Below are 19,891 nucleotides of genomic sequence, written 5' to 3'. Positions count from 1 at the left end.
CGGAGACATGAATAGGGTGGAGAGACTTAAATTATGAAATAAATAAGGTCAGAAATATAAAGTGAAAATAGGATCAAATTATAAAAATATTTAGGAGCTCAACCCGGCAATACCTAGTTATTTAAAACCAACTGCCGAAAGTTACTGTTAGTTGTTGAAGGCAAGGTGAAATAAATTTTGGGGTTAAATTAAGTTATTGCGCACACCCACTTTGTATCCAAGAAATATAAATTCAAATGGGGTTGATGGTGAGATCTTTTGCAGTCACTTAAATTTTGTTGTGCTAGATTTTGATAGGATTCGTAGTCTAATGATGGCGTTTATTTTAAAGGTAAATTTCCTTCTCTTTATTAGTTATCTTCTAAAAAATTTTGGTTAGTTAAAGATGTGGGGATTGTTTTTGGTCACTCTTAATCTTATCCTTTAGTTGGAGGCGTGTTTTTAATGCTAACCATCTGCTTGATCTTTTGAATCTTTTAAATTACATTTGTAGGTTGAAAATTTAAAAAATATCTACGGATGGACTCTTTTTAACCCATTCAATATACGATTGTTTGATTTCAGGTGCTCTAATCGAAGTTTCAACCTCACTACTTTCAAAGGTGTGGTAGAAATCAATCCCAATAAAAATATATATTTTTAATTGGAAACTTTTTTACAATAGGATCCCTAAAAAAAAAAACTTTATTAAAAGAAATATTATGTCTAGTGTTTTTTTTGAGGAAATATTATGTTCATTATGCACTCTTTGCATATGAAACCTCGAAACTGCCATTCATTTGATGCTTGAGTGCTACTTTGCGACCCAAGTCTCAATTTTGATTGCTAAATTGCACTATGAATACATTTCTGAATTTATGCAACCATTTTGATCACTTCATTCCGGAAAGGCAAGAAAAGGTGAAGAAAAAGGTACTCAATTTAATTTCACAATGAATTGTCTGAAGGATATGGAAGGTGGGATTAGAGCTTATTTTTAAGTAAATTAATTCAGATATCAATAAGATTATGGATGGTGTGAAGATTAACTCTTGAAAATGACTACGTGCAAACTTTTCTCATTCTTTTTATATTCATTAAATGATTGGTGTCTATATCTGAAAGAGTGTATCCTTTCTAGTATATAATATAATATTGTCCTTTTGCACTTTATAAGGATTAAGTATCCCTTCTACTCATCATTTATATAAGCTTCTATCTTGATCTTTCAAATATATATATATATATATATAGGAGGACTACAGTATAAACACTTCTTAACATATAAGATACGAACTACTTAAAATGTATGAATTTTATGTAGAACACGTATGAATTTGTTGTGTAAATATATAAATTGCGAAAAATAAATTTTTTGCTACCTATGAGATTCGAACTCGGGACCATAAATTCATCCAACAAGGTGGTGAATCATCCGTAGATCTCGATGATCTAAGGGCTAAAAATATTTCATGTTTTATATTTTAAAAGGTGATTCATCACCTTGTTGGATGAATTCATGGTCCCGAGTTCGAATCCCATAAGTAGCAAAAAATTAATTTTTCGCAATTCGTACATTTACACAGCGAATTCATATATGTTATATATAGAATTCATACATTATAGCTAGTTCGTATTTTATATGTTAAGAAGTGTTTATACCGTAGCCCTCCTCTATATATATATATATATATATATGTATATATATATATATATATATATATATATATATGTATATATATATATATACATATATATATATATATATATATATGGTTAGGTTCAATGAAAAAGGCCTAAATAAGAAATAAGAGAGAAGTAATCTCATCCGTTGATCTTATCTAATCTAACGGACATGATTTATTCACGCCATGTTCAACGGATTTTTTCGTTGAACATTCGTGAACATATACAATATTTTTGGGGGTTCTGGGTTTCGACCCCCCATATGTTCAACGAAAAAATCCGTTGAACATGGCGTGAATAAATCATGTCCGTTAGATTAGATAAGATCAACGGATTAGATTACTTCTCTCTTCTTTCTTACATTTAGGCCTTCTTCATTGAACTTTAGCCCATATATATATATATATATATATATATATATATATATATATATATATATATATATAGGGGAGGGCTAGAATAAAAACACTCTTAAGTGTATAAAATATAAATGATTTTCAGCCCTTAGATCATCAAGATCTACGGTTGATTCGTAACCCTGTTGGATTAATCCGTGGTCCTGAGTTCGAATCCCAAAGGTAACAAAAATTTATTTTTCGCAATTCGTAACCATGTTGGATGAATTCGTAACCCTGTTGGATAAAATTCGTACATTAAAAAACGTTTATATTTTATACACTTAAGAGTGTTTTTATTCTAGCCCACCCCTATATATATATATATATAGGGGTACGCTCCAATGAGACCCCCTATTTTTAGTGAGATCTTAGACACGATCTCGTGCGTTTATTTTATCAATCCTATGACTAATATTGTATCTAGAGGGCGAATTTTTTTCTCAGGGTTCGAATCTTGGATGTAGCGAAATATTTTAAATTTCGTTATTCATCATTAAGTACTGCATTGTTCATCAGTATATATGTCTTATTCATTACCAATTTTTTAAATTTCGTTATTCATCAGTATATACTACCTTGTTCATCAGTATATATATCGTATTCATTGAAAAATAAGGGTCTCATTAGAGCGCACCCCTAAGTATAGAAATTAAAGAATTAATCTGGATCATTAAAACTGCTTAATCTTGTGGTTATAATTAAAAGGCTGTTCAGATTTGAAATTGATTTAGATAAATCACATTATTAATTTTAATTAGAAAAGGGCAATAAAGTAACTATTGAACACTAACGGATCTGTCACAATTTACTCTCATTTATAGATTTTGGATCATCAAATCTCCCTCTCTCTCTCTCTGCCGATACAGCCGCCACCACCGCACCTCCTTTTTTCCTCCTCCCTGAACCGCTGGAGGCCCAATAAGATCGTTGTCGATGTCACGATTTTAACCATCAATATAACCTCATCTCCCTCTATATTCCAGCGGCGAGAATCGTCGCCGCCCCCTTCCCCTTCGGTCTGACACTAACGACCATCAACTACCATCATCGCCTCAACGTACCAGCAAAAAAATTGTTGTGTATAGTGGTGTTATCTATTCTATACGTCATACACAACGGTTTCAAAACCGTTACGTATAGTAGCATAGATAACGGTACGATGCGTCATACATAACAGTACGCATCCGTTATCTATAAAGGGTATACATAACGGTTTTTCACCGTTATGTATTTAGATTTTTCCGTTATGTATTATTTTTTTTTTTTATCATAGTTAACAGTTTTTTGCACTTTTTATAACGGTTTTAACCGTTATCTTTGATAGAATACATAACGGTTTTTCACCGTTATGTATTAAGATTTTTCCGTTATGTATTAATTTTTTTTTATCATAGTTAACAGTTTTTTGCACTTTTTATAACGATTTTAACCGTTATCTTTGATAGAATACATAACGGTTTTTTGCACTTTTTATAACGATTTTTTGCACTTTCTATAACGTTTTTTGTAGTTTTTATAACGATTTTAACCGTTATCTTTAATTAGAATACATGACTTTTATTTTGTTGTCTTTTTCATTATAGATAACAGTTTTACATGTATTAGATGACAGTTTTCCGCATATTTTTTATTTATTCTCAATTTTTTCTTTTATTTATATCTAAAAATCAATAAGAAAAATTCAAATAATAAAATAAGATTGACAAGATAATATTAGCATATATAACATAGCATCCAACAATTCGAGCTACACAAGTTGCCTGTTAATACATGTTTTACTACATGCGCATGTAGTAAACATCACATACATTTCTGTCTAACAATTCTCCCACCATACAAGCACCAGCTTCTTAATATCGCCCAAATAGCAGCATCTTTTCCATGGACTTATCATGGAACCTTCTGTTCCAAACTCATCTAGACTCTTCAGCGCTGCCCGATTGAAGAACCTACAGTTACACCAAAACATATGGCAGCATGCAAGACATAGATGGATACATGAAGTATAAGGCACATGTAATCTAAAAAGCAGACAACAAAAAAAAAGATTGGGCACGAAAATCACCTTAGCCCAGGTGCCCATCACTTCAGTCTGTTCAGAGCTTCAAGCCCATCACATGCAAGCAACACCAAGGAATTTACAGAAGATGCTAAACCTTGAAGACGTCTCCATTGAGCAGCTTCACGCATTGCTTTCAGCTCTATCTGCAAATATAGAACATTTTTCTGCAAGTATAAACAGCAGGAGGTGTCTAACAGACTATCATATCATGGAGATATTGGTACCTGAAATGTCACAGCCCGCCCTAACTATGGATAGTTAGGCCGAGTGATCCACGACTAGGGATGGGGTTAAAGAAGAAGGGGAAGAAAAGGGGCGTCATTTATAGCCGTAAAACTTACTCATCTTAATAAAACTCGTCATTTTTATTCATTAATACTCAATTGAAAACAGTCTATGAAAGACAGCATAAAACTTAATTAATATCATTAATCAAGTTATACATCGTATGAAACCATTCTCTTAAGACTCAAAGTATGACATAACATACTATAACATCAACAACATCTTGCAGCGGAAAGTAGCTAGACATATGTATGAAGACATATTCTAGACAGGTTAACTATTTATTAACAACCCTGGAGACTCCGCTCATTGCAGCACCATCATCACATCAGCTCAACCTGCACATTTAGAAAACATATGCAGGGCTGAGTACAAAAGCACTCAGTGGGCACATATGCCTAGGTATAAAAATACATGCTTCAAAACTGTAAATTGTCATGCCATCATAAACAGTACAGCAAGGGAGTTTTTCGCTAAAAAGGCCCAAGCTTACTAAATTCATTTGTGATTCTTAAAGTTCGACTGATCAGTCTAAGTTCTCTTGTAATCTATCATATCTGGAATTGTGTGCCGGAGAGGTGGCCACCTCTCACGGTCACTTGACCGGCCAACCCGCTAGATGACTCACGGTCACTGGTGTACACTAGCCCTGGCAGGATAGCTATCAACTGCTCAGGACTCGAATTCGATTGCATCATTGGCAAAGCCAAAGCAGATAGATATCATACTAAAATTTAAACATTTTATGGCAAGACAACAGTTGTAATATTTTCCAGTTCAAAAATTTGTAACGAAATAATTTGTTCAAAGGTAGCATTAAACTCGTTTGATAGATATATAAAACTGAAATTAACAGTTAAATCATCTCATGCATTCATTCGTATAAGAGGCCTACGACAAGCAGGGGATCTCTATATACGTATAGTAAAAGTAATGCCCACCTCGTTGTGTCTCTGTATCAATGAGTAACGTCACTCTCTCCCTCAAGTCGTTACTTCCCAAAAGGACCTTCATTGTTATGAAGAATTGATGAGAAGTTATAAAAGAAACCTCGATCAATAATCTAATCTCTTTTATGAAACATTAGTATCTCTAATGTTCATCTCTCTTGATTGTTAATCAATATAACAATTATTATCTCTCGTCATTACTCATTAATTATAACATCCTTATGTTATAATTAGCAGCTCTTCAATTAAAAGAAATATTTAACACATCGAAAAGTCCACTTTCTTAGCAGATCTATTCGCTCTCATCTCGTCTAATTAACCAATTAGAAGTTAAACTATCCATTAGGCATGTATTTGAGTCACGGTTCAACAAGAATTGACTATGCTCAAATCCTAATTTCACTAAAAATTTCGGCATGACCTATTCATATATAATGTCAACCACGAGATTTCAACGCGTGAATCTCACTACGTGAACTCGTCTCTCGACTCAAAACTTAACATCTTGACATCTTTTCAACGCAAACCAAACAATTCAAAATCATCAAAACTCTTTATCAGTAAACTATCATTTATACTCGACACCAATTGTTCGAGTGTCAGATACCAACATTTATGTGCGTTAATCATAACTCTCACAACTCACACCATTTAGTCATATCGTATCATCCATCAAAACAAATATAATCAAGTTGTTTTCTAGAAAGTTTTGCTGTTTTTGTGTCATCTTTAAGAATTCATAACAACCAACTCAATCATCATAAACTCTCATACCAATTGATCTCAAAACCTTCATGAAGTGTAGTTCACTCTAAAAATGGTAGTTAACCAAAAAGGTTAAAGGTTTTTGGAGATATTGCTCTTTTAGTGCAGGCTGTCAAAGATTGACAGTTTCTGCCAATTTTGTTTAGGCCATTAGAAACCAAGGCAAACCTTAATAAAATTCCATCCAATTTAATCATCCAAAACTAAAGGTATCCTTGAAGATTTGGTTAAAATTTCACAAGAGAAAACGTTCATATGATCTGCCAAATAAACAATGAAACTCATACACTTTTACTGTTGGACAAATATGACAGCAGAACAGGGCATTTTTGAAATAATAAACTGCTCTATTTCAGAGGTCATAAAAATCGAAATCTTATGTTTTCAGAAAAGTATTGAAGTCTAGTTTCGTTTAAAAAAAACGGTGATGCAAAATCCTTCATGGATTAATAGATATAAACGTTTTTGTGAAGTCTACCAACAGTTGACAGATTCTGTCAAGGGTTTTTCAAAATATCTTTAAAATAGCAAACATCATCCAAAAGACATGAAATTTTGCAGCGACGAAATACACATATCATAGATAAACATACTAAAATTTCAGAGCCATCAAGCAATGAAAACTCATCGAAACATAAGCTTGAAACTGCTGAAAATTTTTGACAGAATTCCAGTTTTAATTTCGTTCAACAATTATCATCCATAAATTGTAAATCAATTAGCATGCTCATGTGATATCGTAGAACACATATACGCAATAATATTCATTATGCAACGTCCCAAACTTCACGAATTTAAATAATCATACTCTAAAAACTTATACAATTTTTATGCTTGGAAAAATACGAATTTAATATATATCGATTCTAGCATACCCCTAAGCACAAATATCAAGTCAAAACGATCAAACAAAAATCGAAAGACAAGCTAATATGTGAAAAACGGGGCTTCCCTCATGGGTTTCATAGCTACGGTTCGTTCCGTTCTTACTCCCTTCATTAAACATGCTCAACATCTACCCAAGAACAACATACTAAAATTTCACGACGATCCGACGTCGTTTCAAAATAAAGTCGAGAATCGAAAAGAAAACCATCAAAACGTAGGTAGAGATCTTACCTACTTAGATACGTGATCGAAAAGATGATCGGCGCTCGTCTCGGTGCTCAAATCGGAGGTCAAAAGCTCCGTCCAAGCTTAAATGGAAAATGGTGTGTGTAGTGTGTGTTTTAGGTGTTGTGTGTGTGAATATGTGAGTTGTGTGTGTGGTGTGGGCTGATATAGCGTGAGTTAGGTGAGATAGAGGGATAGTGGGCAGTTGGGGGTGGTTAGGGGTAGGGTAGGTTAGATATTTAGGATATTAACCCGTTAGTCGTTAAATATCTCGTTTCATCTCGTTTTAACGACTAACTACCCATATTATTCGTTACTCGCCCTCTCAACCTCTACTCACTTTCATTACACTCGTAATTCTATATAAATATAGAAAATACAAGCTCGTTCTCGAAATTCTGATAAACGAGCTCGGTTCGTTTATCGAGAAATCCCGGTTTACTATTCACTCGTCGTCCAAAAATAAAAACTTTCATTATTGGACTCGTATCGAAAAACTAAGAATATTTCTCGACGACGTGCACGTAAGATTTTGAAAGTCGACAAAAAGACGAAATAGCCGTACTTTACTATTCATCGTCAAAAAGTCAAAAATTTCAAAAACGTCTTAACGGACTCAGATTTCACTTCCGAGTTCACCGTTCTCATTCAAATAATTATCTAGAATTATTCAAATACTCAAACTCAAATACGGATATAAAATCCCACATCATCCTCACATCATCAAAATAACATCTCAACATCTTTAAAATATAACAACAAAACTTCATATAACTCTTCATCTCTTTACAAAGTAAATCAAACAAGGGATCTATACCCTAATTACTCAAACTTAAGCAATTAAACACGTCATCAAAAGCCCGGGTGTTACATACCCTCCCCCTTAAAATAAATTTCGTCCCGAAATTTGTACCTCCTGTAAATGTTTCGGATACTTCTCTCACATCTTATCCTCAAGCTCTCTTTCCACTTCTTTCTAACTATCATATCTCCATTGAACCTTATCCAATGCAATCGACTTATTACTCAATTGCCAAATTTTATGATTTAGCATCATCTGAGGTCTCTCTTCATAACTCAAGTCTGGTTCTAAGATCATTTCTTCTTAGTAAACCACATGGTTTGGGTCGAAAATATATATCCTCTCAATTGTGACACGTGAAACACGTTATGCACATTTCCAAAGTTAGGTGGCAAAGCCAACCTGTACGCTATTGGACCTATCTTTTGCAATATCTCGTAAGGACTTATAACTCTGGGTCTAAGCTGTCCTTTAACTCCAAATCTATTCATCCCCTTTTGAGGGTGAAACCTTCAAGAAAACTTTGTCTCCAATCTCGAAACTTTGTCTCACATCTTATAGGCAAACTCAATTAGTGGCAACACATTCTCCTGATGTACTCCTCTATCAAGGATAGTAGTTCCTATAATATCTTCTATCGCCTGCTATGCTAAAATTCATCCTTGTACCCAACTCTTTCTGTAACTCATCCAAAAACGTGATGTAAATTTTTTTTTTTCTTTCTGAGGTGATCTACACCGGTACTCAATGCAATCTTATAATCTCACGAACGTACAATTGTGATAACTTATCTGGTCCATACGCGATTAGGATCGGTATGAAATGGGCAGATTTTGTTAGTCGATCTACAATCACCCAAATTGTTGTATTTCCTCTTTGACTTTTGGGTAAAGCTGTCACAAAATCCATTGCTATGTGATCCCATTTCCACTCGGGAATCTCCAACGGTTTTAACTTCCCATAGGGTCGTTGGTGTAATGCTTTCACTTGCTGACAAGCTAAGCATCGCTCTACAAACGAAGCTATGTCTTGTTTCATTCCGTCCCACAAAAATCTCTTTTTTCACAACCTGATACATCTTTGTGCCTCCTGGGTGGGCGGTGTAAGGCGTGTCATGAGTCTCACTCATGATCGTATTCTTAAGTTCATCATCGCGGGGAATGCATCTTCTCCCCTCAAATAAGATAGCATTGTCTGATGTTTTTTTTTTTTTTTTTTTTTTGTAACTCTTGAGATCTCCTGCTCTTATCCTTTCTCGTAACTTGTTCATTGTCTCATCTTTCCTTGTGCTTCAATCACCATTTTCCTCAAACTAGGCATCGTCGCAACAATACTCGCTATCGTCTCTGGTGGTTTTATCATCTCTATCCTCATCTTGTCAAAGTCCTTTATAAGCTCATCCTCTCTCGTGAGAAGACATCCTAACTTTGACGAGACCTTTCGGCTCAATGCATCGACTACTACATTGGCCTTGCCAGGGTCATAATTAATGTCGCAGTTAACATCCTTTACTAATTCGAGCCATCTCCTTTGCCTCATGTTAATATCCTTATGCTCGAAAAAGTATTTCAAAATTTTGTGGTTCGTGAAAATCTCACATCTAACTCCGTAGAGATGATGTCTCCAAATTTTCAGGGCATGCACAACGGCTGCAAGCTCTAAATCATGCGTTGGATAATTTATCTCGTGGGGTCTAAGTTATCGTGATGCATAGACTATAACTCTTCCTTCTTGCATCAAAACACATCCTAGCCCACTCTCTAACGCATCTGCGTAGATGGTATACTCTTTATCCATTTCTAGGACTATCAGCACTGGTGCTGTAGTCAATTTCCTTTAAGCTCTTAAAAACTCTTTTCACACTCCTCTTTCCAATTGTATTTAGCTTATTTTCTAAGTAATTGTGTCATCGGTCTTGCTATCGTGGAAAATCCTTCAATAAACCTCTGATAGTATCCTGCTAAGCCTAAAAAGTTGAGAATCTTGTTAGGCGTAGTTGGTGATCTCCACTCATGTACAGCTTGTACCTTGACGGGGTCAACTTTAATTCCTTCAGATGATATAACATGTCCTAGTAAAGTTACTTTGTTCAACCAAAACTCGCACTTGGTGAATTTGGCAAAAAGCTTCTCAACTCTTAGTGTTTCCAACATCGTTTTCAAATGTTTTGGAGCTCCTGCTCATTCTTCGAATAGATGAGAATATCATCTATGAAAACTAGGACAAATTTATCCAGTTATTGATGAAAACTCAATTCATGTGATCCATGAAAACTACTGGTGCCTTCGTCAAACCGAATGGCATAACTATGAACTCATAGTGCTCATACCTCATTTGAAAAGCTGTCTTAGGTATATCATTTTGTCAAAATTTCAACTGGTGGTAATCTGATCTCAAGTCAACTTTCAAGAAAAAGCTCGCTCCTCGTAATTGATCAAACAAGTCATCTATCCTCGGCAAAGGATATTTGTTCTTGAGTGTCAATTTATTCAGCTCTCGATAATCTATGCACATTCTCAACGTGTCATCCTTCTTTTGACAAAAAGACTGGTGCTCCCCACGGGGATACACTACGTCTAATAAAACCTAACTCGAGCAATTCTTGTAGCTGAATCTTCAGCTCTTGTAGCTCCTTAGGCTCCATTCTATAGGGTGCCTTCGACACTAGTGCTGATCCAGGTTCTAGGTCGATAGTGAACTCCAACTATCTTGTTGGTGGCAATCCTGGTAAGACCTCGGGAAATACATCTCTATATTCCCTTACCACTGCTACATCCTCAAAGTTTTTTACTTGATTCTCCTTCATCATTCAAGTAAACTAGATAAGCTTGTGCTCCTTTCTTCTTTACCAATTTCGACGCCTGAAGTGCCGAAATGATTGGAATTCTCTTCTTTCTATCAATGTCGTGAAAACATGTCTGTTCCTTCCCAGGTGGTTGGAAAGTTATCTGTCTCTTCTTACAATCAATCGGGCCAAAGTTCTCTACTAACCATTCCATCCTTAGAATAATGTCTACGTTCCACATAGGCATTAAGTGCAAGGTTCTTGCTTTCATCTTTAGTGATCCTAACTCAAGCTCTAAGTTAGAAATCATGTAAGAAACTGTAGTAGCTCTTTCTACAGGAGTGATTACTCTCAACTCGGGACTAGCTCGTTTTGGTTCGAGTTTGAAGGTAACATGCTTCAAACACTTAAAGAATGCAAGGCTCCTGTATTAAACAGGATTCTAACTAGTGCATCCAATAACTTGCCCATACTACCTTAAAGTCCTGCCTTAAACCGGCACATAAAACTCAGACATTTCTTCATCAGTATCCATCTTCTGATGAGCAAATCGTGATAGCTCACAGAATTCTCGGTTATACTCTACAACCAATTTCTTTCCTTGCATCAAACTTCGATAATCAGCCTCTCGCTGCTTACTGTACTCCTCGGTACATACTTCTCAAGAGTAGTCTTCAATTGTTCTCAAGTATAGTCTACCAGTTGCTCAGGTGTTAAAGTCCTCTGACGTGCCTCTCACTAGTCTTATACATTAAAAGAATCTACTAGGATAACTCAGAAGTTGTAAGGGTTCAACCCTAGAACGACATCAAAACAAATTGTTCAAGAGACTCAAATGAATGACCAGAGGGTAGAATGAAGTAACTACCAGGTCGAACAAAAATGACCTAGAGTAAGAACCCATCTGGCTTTTCAACCAAAAGTTGAAACACGTGGGTTTATAAACCCAAAACACGTCTACTGAGATTTGGATCATGCGGACTGGCCAGGTCCAACATAATCACTCCCCAGTCACACGGGATATACTATCCCGAACTTGGAAATTATGTGTCTTCTAAACCCTCAACATACTATACATAACAAAATTTAAGTTCACACCAGCAAGCTAAAAGCTTAAACTCAGGGTCCTATGTTCTAGACTCTTGTTTCGAAAGTTCAATATTTTTCGACTCTCCTCTCATGTTGCGGTGGTGGTGGCGGAGTATTATCACGCCTATCCTTCACATCACACTCTTGATGACATCTTTGAGGCATTTTTTTGAAATCACAAAAGGAAAACTCAACTCGACCAACGCTCTAAGCATCCTCGAAACTCAAGTTCAATTTACTAACTCAACTTTAAGGAAACCCTCACGGTCACTTTAACATTCATCTGTAAGGCAATAAGCACTCACGAAATGCTAACAAAAAGACCACTCTGGTCAACCTAATATATCCATCAGTAGAATGCCTCTTTTTAGAGGGCTTACATAAAGGGGTTATTTAAACCCTACAAAAACCATAGTATCTATCGTAATGTCCCTTCTAAATCGACACCATTAATAGTACTATGTCTCGGTCTGGACCTCCTACGGTAATTGCTACCAGTTAACTCATCTAGTTGCTACTTTAGCACACTAGGAACATCCATCTATTTAACATCAGTAGGGTACTAAATTCGCATGCTTATCTATCATCATGTCAAAATCTCAAGTACCAGTATCTCCTAAGTAAGTTATATACATCGCAATGTAATTGCAACTAATCAAAAACGAGGGTGTACCGCGCATACTCTCAAGATCATCCTTAGCTCTAGCCTACATCGACTTCTCTTCTCATCCTCATCAACTCTAGCCCTCCTCGGCTACTTCTCATCCTCATTATCGTTTATCATTTTATCATCTTTGGTAACTGATACTTAAGGATCGACTCGATATCTACTACACTCTTCTAGAGTCCCTGGTAGAAAACAAGCATCCGGTCAGTAGATCCGCATAGAAAATCTGGGTATCTGTAACAAATCCCATCTCCTGTGGGTCCAATGCTCAAGACGACATGTCCTATCATATTGAGTGGCTTTCTTCCTTGCTCAATCCTACCACTCGATTGGTAGCACGGGGACTAGGTGCACGATGCCATCCAGTCTAGTAACAACCATAAGGCTTTCATCCTTTCATAGTCTATGAACATGTGTTTGAAAATCTGCTAGGGTATCTCTGTACCACATACTGTACGCCTCGTCCTCGTATCCGATCTTTCCTGAGTTCGATCTCACAACAGTCCACTTTCGTGCAGTGCCAACAGTCCTGGCCAACCTATAAGGAGAACTTAAAGGTGACTCTAGGAACTAACTCTACTTGGCTCCAGCAACAGAAATAAACAAAACATAACTTAGCAAAACTCCTACTAAGTAGTACTGTTCTCTTAAAACTCAAGCTCAAAACATCTAAATTCTCATCTCGTCCCATCTTTACATAGTAGGTAACCTCTCTAAACAATGATATTAGATCCCTTAATCTAAATCATCGTGACTCAGTAAGACAACTCAACAATTCTCTCTCAAAGCCATCTCCAAAGACTATGGCTCATGATACCTCCTCAAGTACCATTAAGGTTGCGTGAGCAAAACTCGCGTCACAAAACAACTCAACATATCGTACAATATCTCATTGCTGCATGCTAATAACTCATCATTAATCATGTTATTATACTCAAGCTCATAACTCAAACTCATAACTCAAACCAACAAGTACTTAAAGCGATTGCTAATTCTCTCAAGCTTTAGCTCTAAGTTCTCATTTCATCCTTCTACTTAGTAAAAAAAATCTCTCTTAACAATGACATTAGATTCCTTCATCTAAATCATCGTGACTTATCACAACTGCTCAAACAATTCTCATCACAAAACATCTCAAATACATCACATCATAACTCATAATTATGCATCCTCAATCATATAACATCATATGATATAAACGCTCTCATGATTCATCATGTAACATCAACATATGCTCTTACAACATAATAACTCATTATTAATCATGTTGTCATCCTCAAACTCAAACTATGCACCCTTAAAGTGTAACATCATAACTCATCATATAACCTCAACATCATGCTCTTCAAAATTTAACGTCAAATAAACTTTGAAATTTTACATACCTCGTTGAGCCTGGTGTGATGGTGCGCTGAGCTCACGGTTGTTAATAACTATTAGTCTAGTGACTCATTCTAGACTAAACTCAAGACTTCTAATTCAGAGCTTTCCTTCGCTCTGATACCACTCTGTCACAGCCCGCCCTAACTATGGATAGTTAGGCCGAGTGATCCACGACTAGGGATGGGGTTAAAGAAGAAGGGGAAGAAAAGGGGCGTCATTTATAGCCGTAAAACTTACTCATCTTAATAAAACTCGTCATTTTTATTCATTAATACTCAATTGAAAACAGTCTATGAAAGACAGCATAAAACTTAATTAATATCATTAATCAAGTTATACATCGTATGAAACCATTCTCTTAAGACTCAAAGTATGACATAACATACTATAACATCAACAACATCTTGCAGCGGAAAGTAGCTAGACATATGTATGAAGACATATTCTAGAAAGGTTAACTATTTATTAACAACCCTGGAGACTCCGCTCATTGCAGCACCATCATCACATCAGCTCAACCTGCACATTTAGAAAACATATGCAGGGCTGAGTACAAAAGCACTCAGTGGGCACATATGCCTAGGTATAAAAATACATGCTTCAAAACTGTAAATTGTCATGCCATCATAAACAGTACAGCAAGGGAGTTTTTCGCTAAAAAGGCCCAAGCTTACTAAATTCATTTGTGATTCTTAAAGTTCGACTGATCAGTCTAAGTTCTCTTGTAATCTATCATATCTGGAATTGTGTGCCGGAGAGGTGGCCACCTCTCACGGTCACTTGACCGGCCAACCCGCTAGATGACTCACGGTCACTGGTGTACACTAGCCCTGGCAGGATAGCTATCAACTGCTCAGGACTCGAATTCGATTGCATCATTGGCAAAGCCAAAGCAGATAGATATCATACTAAAATTTAAACATTTTATGGCAAGACAACAGTTGTAATATTTTCCAGTTCAAAAATTTGTAACGAAATAATTTGTTCAAAGGTAGCATTAAACTCGTTTGATAGATATATAAAACTGAAATTAACAGTTAAATCATCTCATGCATTCATTCGTATAAGAGGCCTACGACAAGCAGGGGATCTCTATATACGTATAGTAAAAGTAATGCCCACCTCGTTGTGTCTCTGTATCAATGAGTAACGTCACTCTCTCCCTCAAGTCGTTACTTCCCAAAAGGACCTTCATTGTTATGAAGAATTGATGAGAAGTTATAAAAGAAACCTCGATCAATAATCTAATCTCTTTTATGAAACATTAGTATCTCTAATGTTCATCTCTCTTGATTGTTAATCAATATAACAATTATTATCTCTCGTCATTACTCATTAATTATAACATCCTTATGTTATAATTAGCAGCTCTTCAATTAAAAGAAATATTTAACACATCGAAAAGTCCACTTTCTTAGCAGATCTATTCGCTCTCATCTCGTCTAATTAACCAATTAGAAGTTAAACTATCCATTAGGCATGTATTTGAGTCACGGTTCAACAAGAATTGACTATGCTCAAATCCTAATTTCACTAAAAATTTCGGCATGACCTATTCATATATAATGTCAACCACGAGATTTCAACGCGTGAATCTCACTACGTGAACTCGTCTCTCGACTCAAAACTTAACATCTTGACATCTTTTCAACGCAAACCAAACAATTCAAAATCATCAAAACTCTTTATCAGTAAACTATCATTTATACTCGACACCAATTGTTCGAGTGTCAGATACCAACATTTATGTGCGTTAATCATAACTCTCACAACTCACACCATTTAGTCATATCGTATCATCCATCAAAACAAATATAATCAAGTTGTTTTCTAGAAAGTTTTGCTGTTTTTGTGTCATCTTTAAGAATTCATAACAACCAACTCAATCATCATAAACTCTCATACCAATTGATCTCAAAACCTTCATGAAGTGTAGTTCACTCTAAAAATGGTAGTTAACCAAAAAGGTTAAAGGTTTTTGGAGATATTGCTCTTTTAGTGCAGGCTGTCAAAGATTGACAGTTTCTGCCAATTTTGTTTAGGCCATTAGAAACCAAGGCAAACCTTAATAAAATTCCATCCAATTTAATCATCCAAAACTAAAGGTATCCTTGAAGATTTGGTTAAAATTTCACAAGAGAAAACGTTCATATGATCTGCCAAATAAACAATGAAACTCATACACTTTTACTGTTGGACAAATATGACAGCAGAACAGGGCATTTTTGAAATAATAAACTGCTCTATTTCAGAGGTCATAAAAATCGAAATCTTATGTTTTCAGAAAAGTATTGAAGTCTAGTTTCGTTTAAAAAAAACGGTGATGCAAAATCCTTCATGGATTAATAGATATAAACGTTTTTGTGAAGTCTACCAACAGTTGACAGATTCTGTCAAGGGTTTTTCAAAATATCTTTAAAATAGCAAACATCATCCAAAAGACATGAAATTTTGCAGCGACGAAATACACATATCATAGATAAACATACTAAAATTTCAGAGCCATCAAGCAATGAAAACTCATCGAAACATAAGCTTGAAACTGCTGAAAAATTTTGACAGAATTCCAGTTTTAATTTCGTTCAACAATTATCATCCATAAATTGTAAATCAATTAGCATGCTGATGTGATATCGTAGAACACATATACGCAATAATATTCATTATGCAACGTCCCAAACTTCACGAATTTAAATAATCATACTCTAAAAACTTATACAATTTTCATGCTTGGAAAAATACGAATTTAATATATATCGATTCTAGCATACCCCTAAGCACAAATATCAAGTCAAAACGATCAAACAAAAATCGAAAGACAAGCTAATATGTGAAAAACGGGGCTGCCCTCATGGGTTTCATAGCTACGGTTCGTTCCGTTCTTACTCCCTTCATTAAACATGCTCAACATCTACCCAAGAACAACATACTAAAATTTCACGACGATCCGACGTCGTTTCAAAATAAAGTCGAGAATCGACGTTTTTCGACGTCGACGAAAATCGAAAAGAAAACCATCAAAACGTAGGTAGAGATCTTACCTACTTAGATACGTGATCGAAAAGATGATCGGCGCTCGTCTCGGTGCTCAAATCGGAGGTCAAAAGCTCCGTCCAAGCTTAAATGGAAAATGGCGTGTGTAGTGTGTGTTTTAGGTGTTGTGTGTGTGAATATGTGAGTTGTGTGTGTGGTGTGGGCTGATATAGCGTGAGTTAGGTGAGATAGAGGGATAGTGGGCAGTTGGGGGGTGGTTAGGGGTAGGGTAGGTTAGATATTTAGGATATTAACCCGTTAGTCGTTAAATATCTCGTTTCATCTCGTTTTAACGACTAACTACCCATATTATTCGTTACTCGCCCTCTCAACCTCTACTCACTTTCATTACACTCGTAATTCTATATAAATATAGAAAATACAAGCTCGTTCTCGAAATTCTGATAAACGAGCTCGGTTCGTTTATCGAGAAATCCCGGTTTACTATTCACTCGTCGTCCAAAAATAAAAACTTTCATTATTGGACTCGTATCGAAAAACTAAGAATATTTCTCGACGACGTGCACGTAAGATTTTGAAAGTCGACAAAAAGACGAAATAGCCGTACTTTACTATTCATCGTCAAAAAGTCAAAAATTTCAAAAACGTCTTAACGGACTCAGATTTCACTTCCGAGTTCACCGTTCTCATTCAAATAATTATCTAGAATTATTCAAATACTCAAACTCAAATACGGATATAAAATCCCACATCATCCTCACATCATCAAAAGAACATCTCAACATCTTTAAAATATAACAACAAAACTTCATATAACTCTTCATCTCTTTACAAAGTAAATCAAACAAGGGATCTATACCCTAATTACTCAAACTTAAGCAATTAAACACGTCATCAAAAGCCCGGGTGTTACATGAAATGCTTCTCGTTCCTCCTTTTCCTTTAACTTGTCATCTAGTGCTTTTCGCTACAAAAAATGGTAATAGATTAAGATACAAAGATTAATTAAAAATCATATACTTAAAACATCAAGAAACATGCATATGGTTTTAGTTATTCGTAAGCAAAGAGGCAAAAACTAGCTTTATACAATGCATTAATTTATGAGATTCTGCAACACTAAAGTACTTCTCTCATTTCCTGTGTAGTTAGAAGCATATAAGCACAAAAAGTCTTCCACTTTGTCCAGAGGTTTAGGCAAGTGACAACGAATAAGAAGCATTTTATTTCCGAATCAATTAAATTTCCAGCGGTTCAACGCATGTACCAAACTATTCACAAGCACAGCACAGATAGAAGCAGAGATAAATAAAATAAAATAAAATAAAAATCAAAATGTTATTACAAAGCCATAAATGTTTAACAAACCTCACCTTCTCAGGATCCTGTAAATCTTTAAATGCTTTATTCAACTTAACAAAAGCTTGGTGAGCTTGAGGATGAGAAGATTTGTCAGGATGAAACCATTAGAGACAACTTCCAATACCTAAACAATAAAATATCAGCAAACAACTTCATCCAGAAAAAAATAATGTATACAAGTCAATAGAGCAGGAAAAGATGTAAGAATGGCCAAGTGAAGAGAAAGCAATTACTAAGCACTGCAGTTCCACCTTTAGTACCCAGCATAAGAGTTTGAGCCATGCCCACTTCTAAGTCAGATGCTACTCAACTTTCCAGAAAGAGACACACACATGATGGAATTCGTATTCAAATCACATTAAGTGATAAGCAGCTAGGAACTCTTCATAAGTTAATTAGATTTTTCCACATTTCACAATTACAAAGACTAATTTCAACAGCTAGAATACAGTAGAAGTAGGTATTCGCAGAAGTAGAACTGCTTTCAGTTTTAGGAGAACCAAAGCATATTAAGAGCAGAACTTACACCATATCCAATGATAAAGATGTCCATTGGAGACAATTGTTTCCACAAACCACTGCAGACAATAATTCAATTTCTCAATGTATAAAGTTTAATACCGCCTTGTTATAAACAGCTATAAATTTAAATGCTTACCTAATAGCAAAGGCATTATAGTAAAAGAACTGTGTCATGACTTCCATTAGTGAAAGACAAAAAACCCATCGGAATCCATACCAAGCAATATCTCGGGATGAGTATATGTTCTGGGGAGAATCCAACTGCCAGAAATTTGAAAATATATTTATAAATACCTTCTAAAGAAACCATTTATAATTGTAGGATACGGTTTGTGCAAAAAAACATGTGTTAATTTGGGAATATTAAAATTAAACATAGGCAATAAAGGAGAGAACAAAAGAAAATGGTACAGGCAAATTCACCATGTGTTTAAGAGAATTTGGCATTGAGCAATTGTACTACATTACTCTTTTGTTTAAGTATCCATGTCCTACTCTTCTGGTTAACAAAGGGGATTAGTGTATGAAGGAACCTTTTAATGACAAATCACTATGTAACATGGACCCCAATGCTATCAAGTTAAAAAACAAAATGGATATTCAAGTAAAAATATTCAATTGGAACACAATGTATAAAAATACAGATTGATTTGGTGCTATTTTTGAGCAAATTAAGACCTCATTAAGTTAGGGTGAATGCCAGAACAAACCTGCGAGGCAAATGCATTGAAGCTAATGATTGGTCCAACAATGTAAAGAGGAGCATAAACCATATAGCACAAGTATATGGGAAATGAGAACTTGTCATTTGTTACTCTTCTTTCCTAGAAAGATTAACAAATGCAGCAATTAGAAAAAGAAAACAAAGAATAGAAAAAACAAATAATGTTTCAGGTAATGCTAAATAGGTAGCTATGTTGTGTAAACTATGCTGACAACGTGACTGTCCAAATAATCTTCATCTCACCTTTCTTTCTCAAGTTTTGATTTCAACCTCGTCCAAACTAGATTTGATCTCCGAAGAAACATTGTAATCAGACTGGTCTCAG

At 35.4% G+C, this 19,891-nt stretch overlaps 1 protein-coding gene across 1 annotated transcript; it reads right to left on the bottom strand.

Annotated features, from left to right (window-relative positions):
* Positions 1-18,810: 18,810 nt before the first annotated feature.
* On the bottom strand, positions 18,811-19,646 carry LOC131026038 (membrane-bound O-acyltransferase gup1-like). The gene is made up of 3 exons (XM_057955813.1): positions 19,553-19,646; positions 18,979-19,103; positions 18,811-18,898 (listed from the first exon to the last, which is right to left on the bottom strand). Exons 1-3 carry the CDS (start codon positions 19,613-19,615, stop codon positions 18,811-18,813), a joined length of 276 nt encoding a protein of 91 aa, XP_057811796.1. The 5' UTR covers positions 19,616-19,646.
* Between the last annotated feature and the right edge of the window lie 245 nt (positions 19,647-19,891).

This window comes from Salvia miltiorrhiza, chromosome 5 (genome assembly GCF_028751815.1).
Source record: "Salvia miltiorrhiza cultivar Shanhuang (shh) chromosome 5, IMPLAD_Smil_shh, whole genome shotgun sequence".
Lineage (NCBI taxonomy): Eukaryota > Viridiplantae > Streptophyta > Magnoliopsida > Lamiales > Lamiaceae > Salvia > Salvia miltiorrhiza.
This window is presented reverse-complemented; position numbering and strand designations above follow the sequence as displayed.

What these genes read in the sequence shown, in the direction of transcription:
- LOC131026038 (XM_057955813.1), bottom strand. Translation starts at nt 19,615, where the DNA reads ATGGTTTATGCTCCTCTTTACATTGTTGGACCAATCATTAGCTTCAAT. An exon ending in TCAATGCATTTGCCTCGCAG is followed by an intron (nt 19,104 to 19,552) that starts GTTTGTTCTGGC and finishes AATTTCTGGCAG; the next exon opens with TTGGATTCTCCCCAGAACAT. An exon ending in TATAATGCCTTTGCTATTAG is followed by an intron (nt 18,899 to 18,978) that starts GTAAGCATTTAA and finishes TATTGTCTGCAG; the next exon opens with TGGTTTGTGGAAACAATTGT.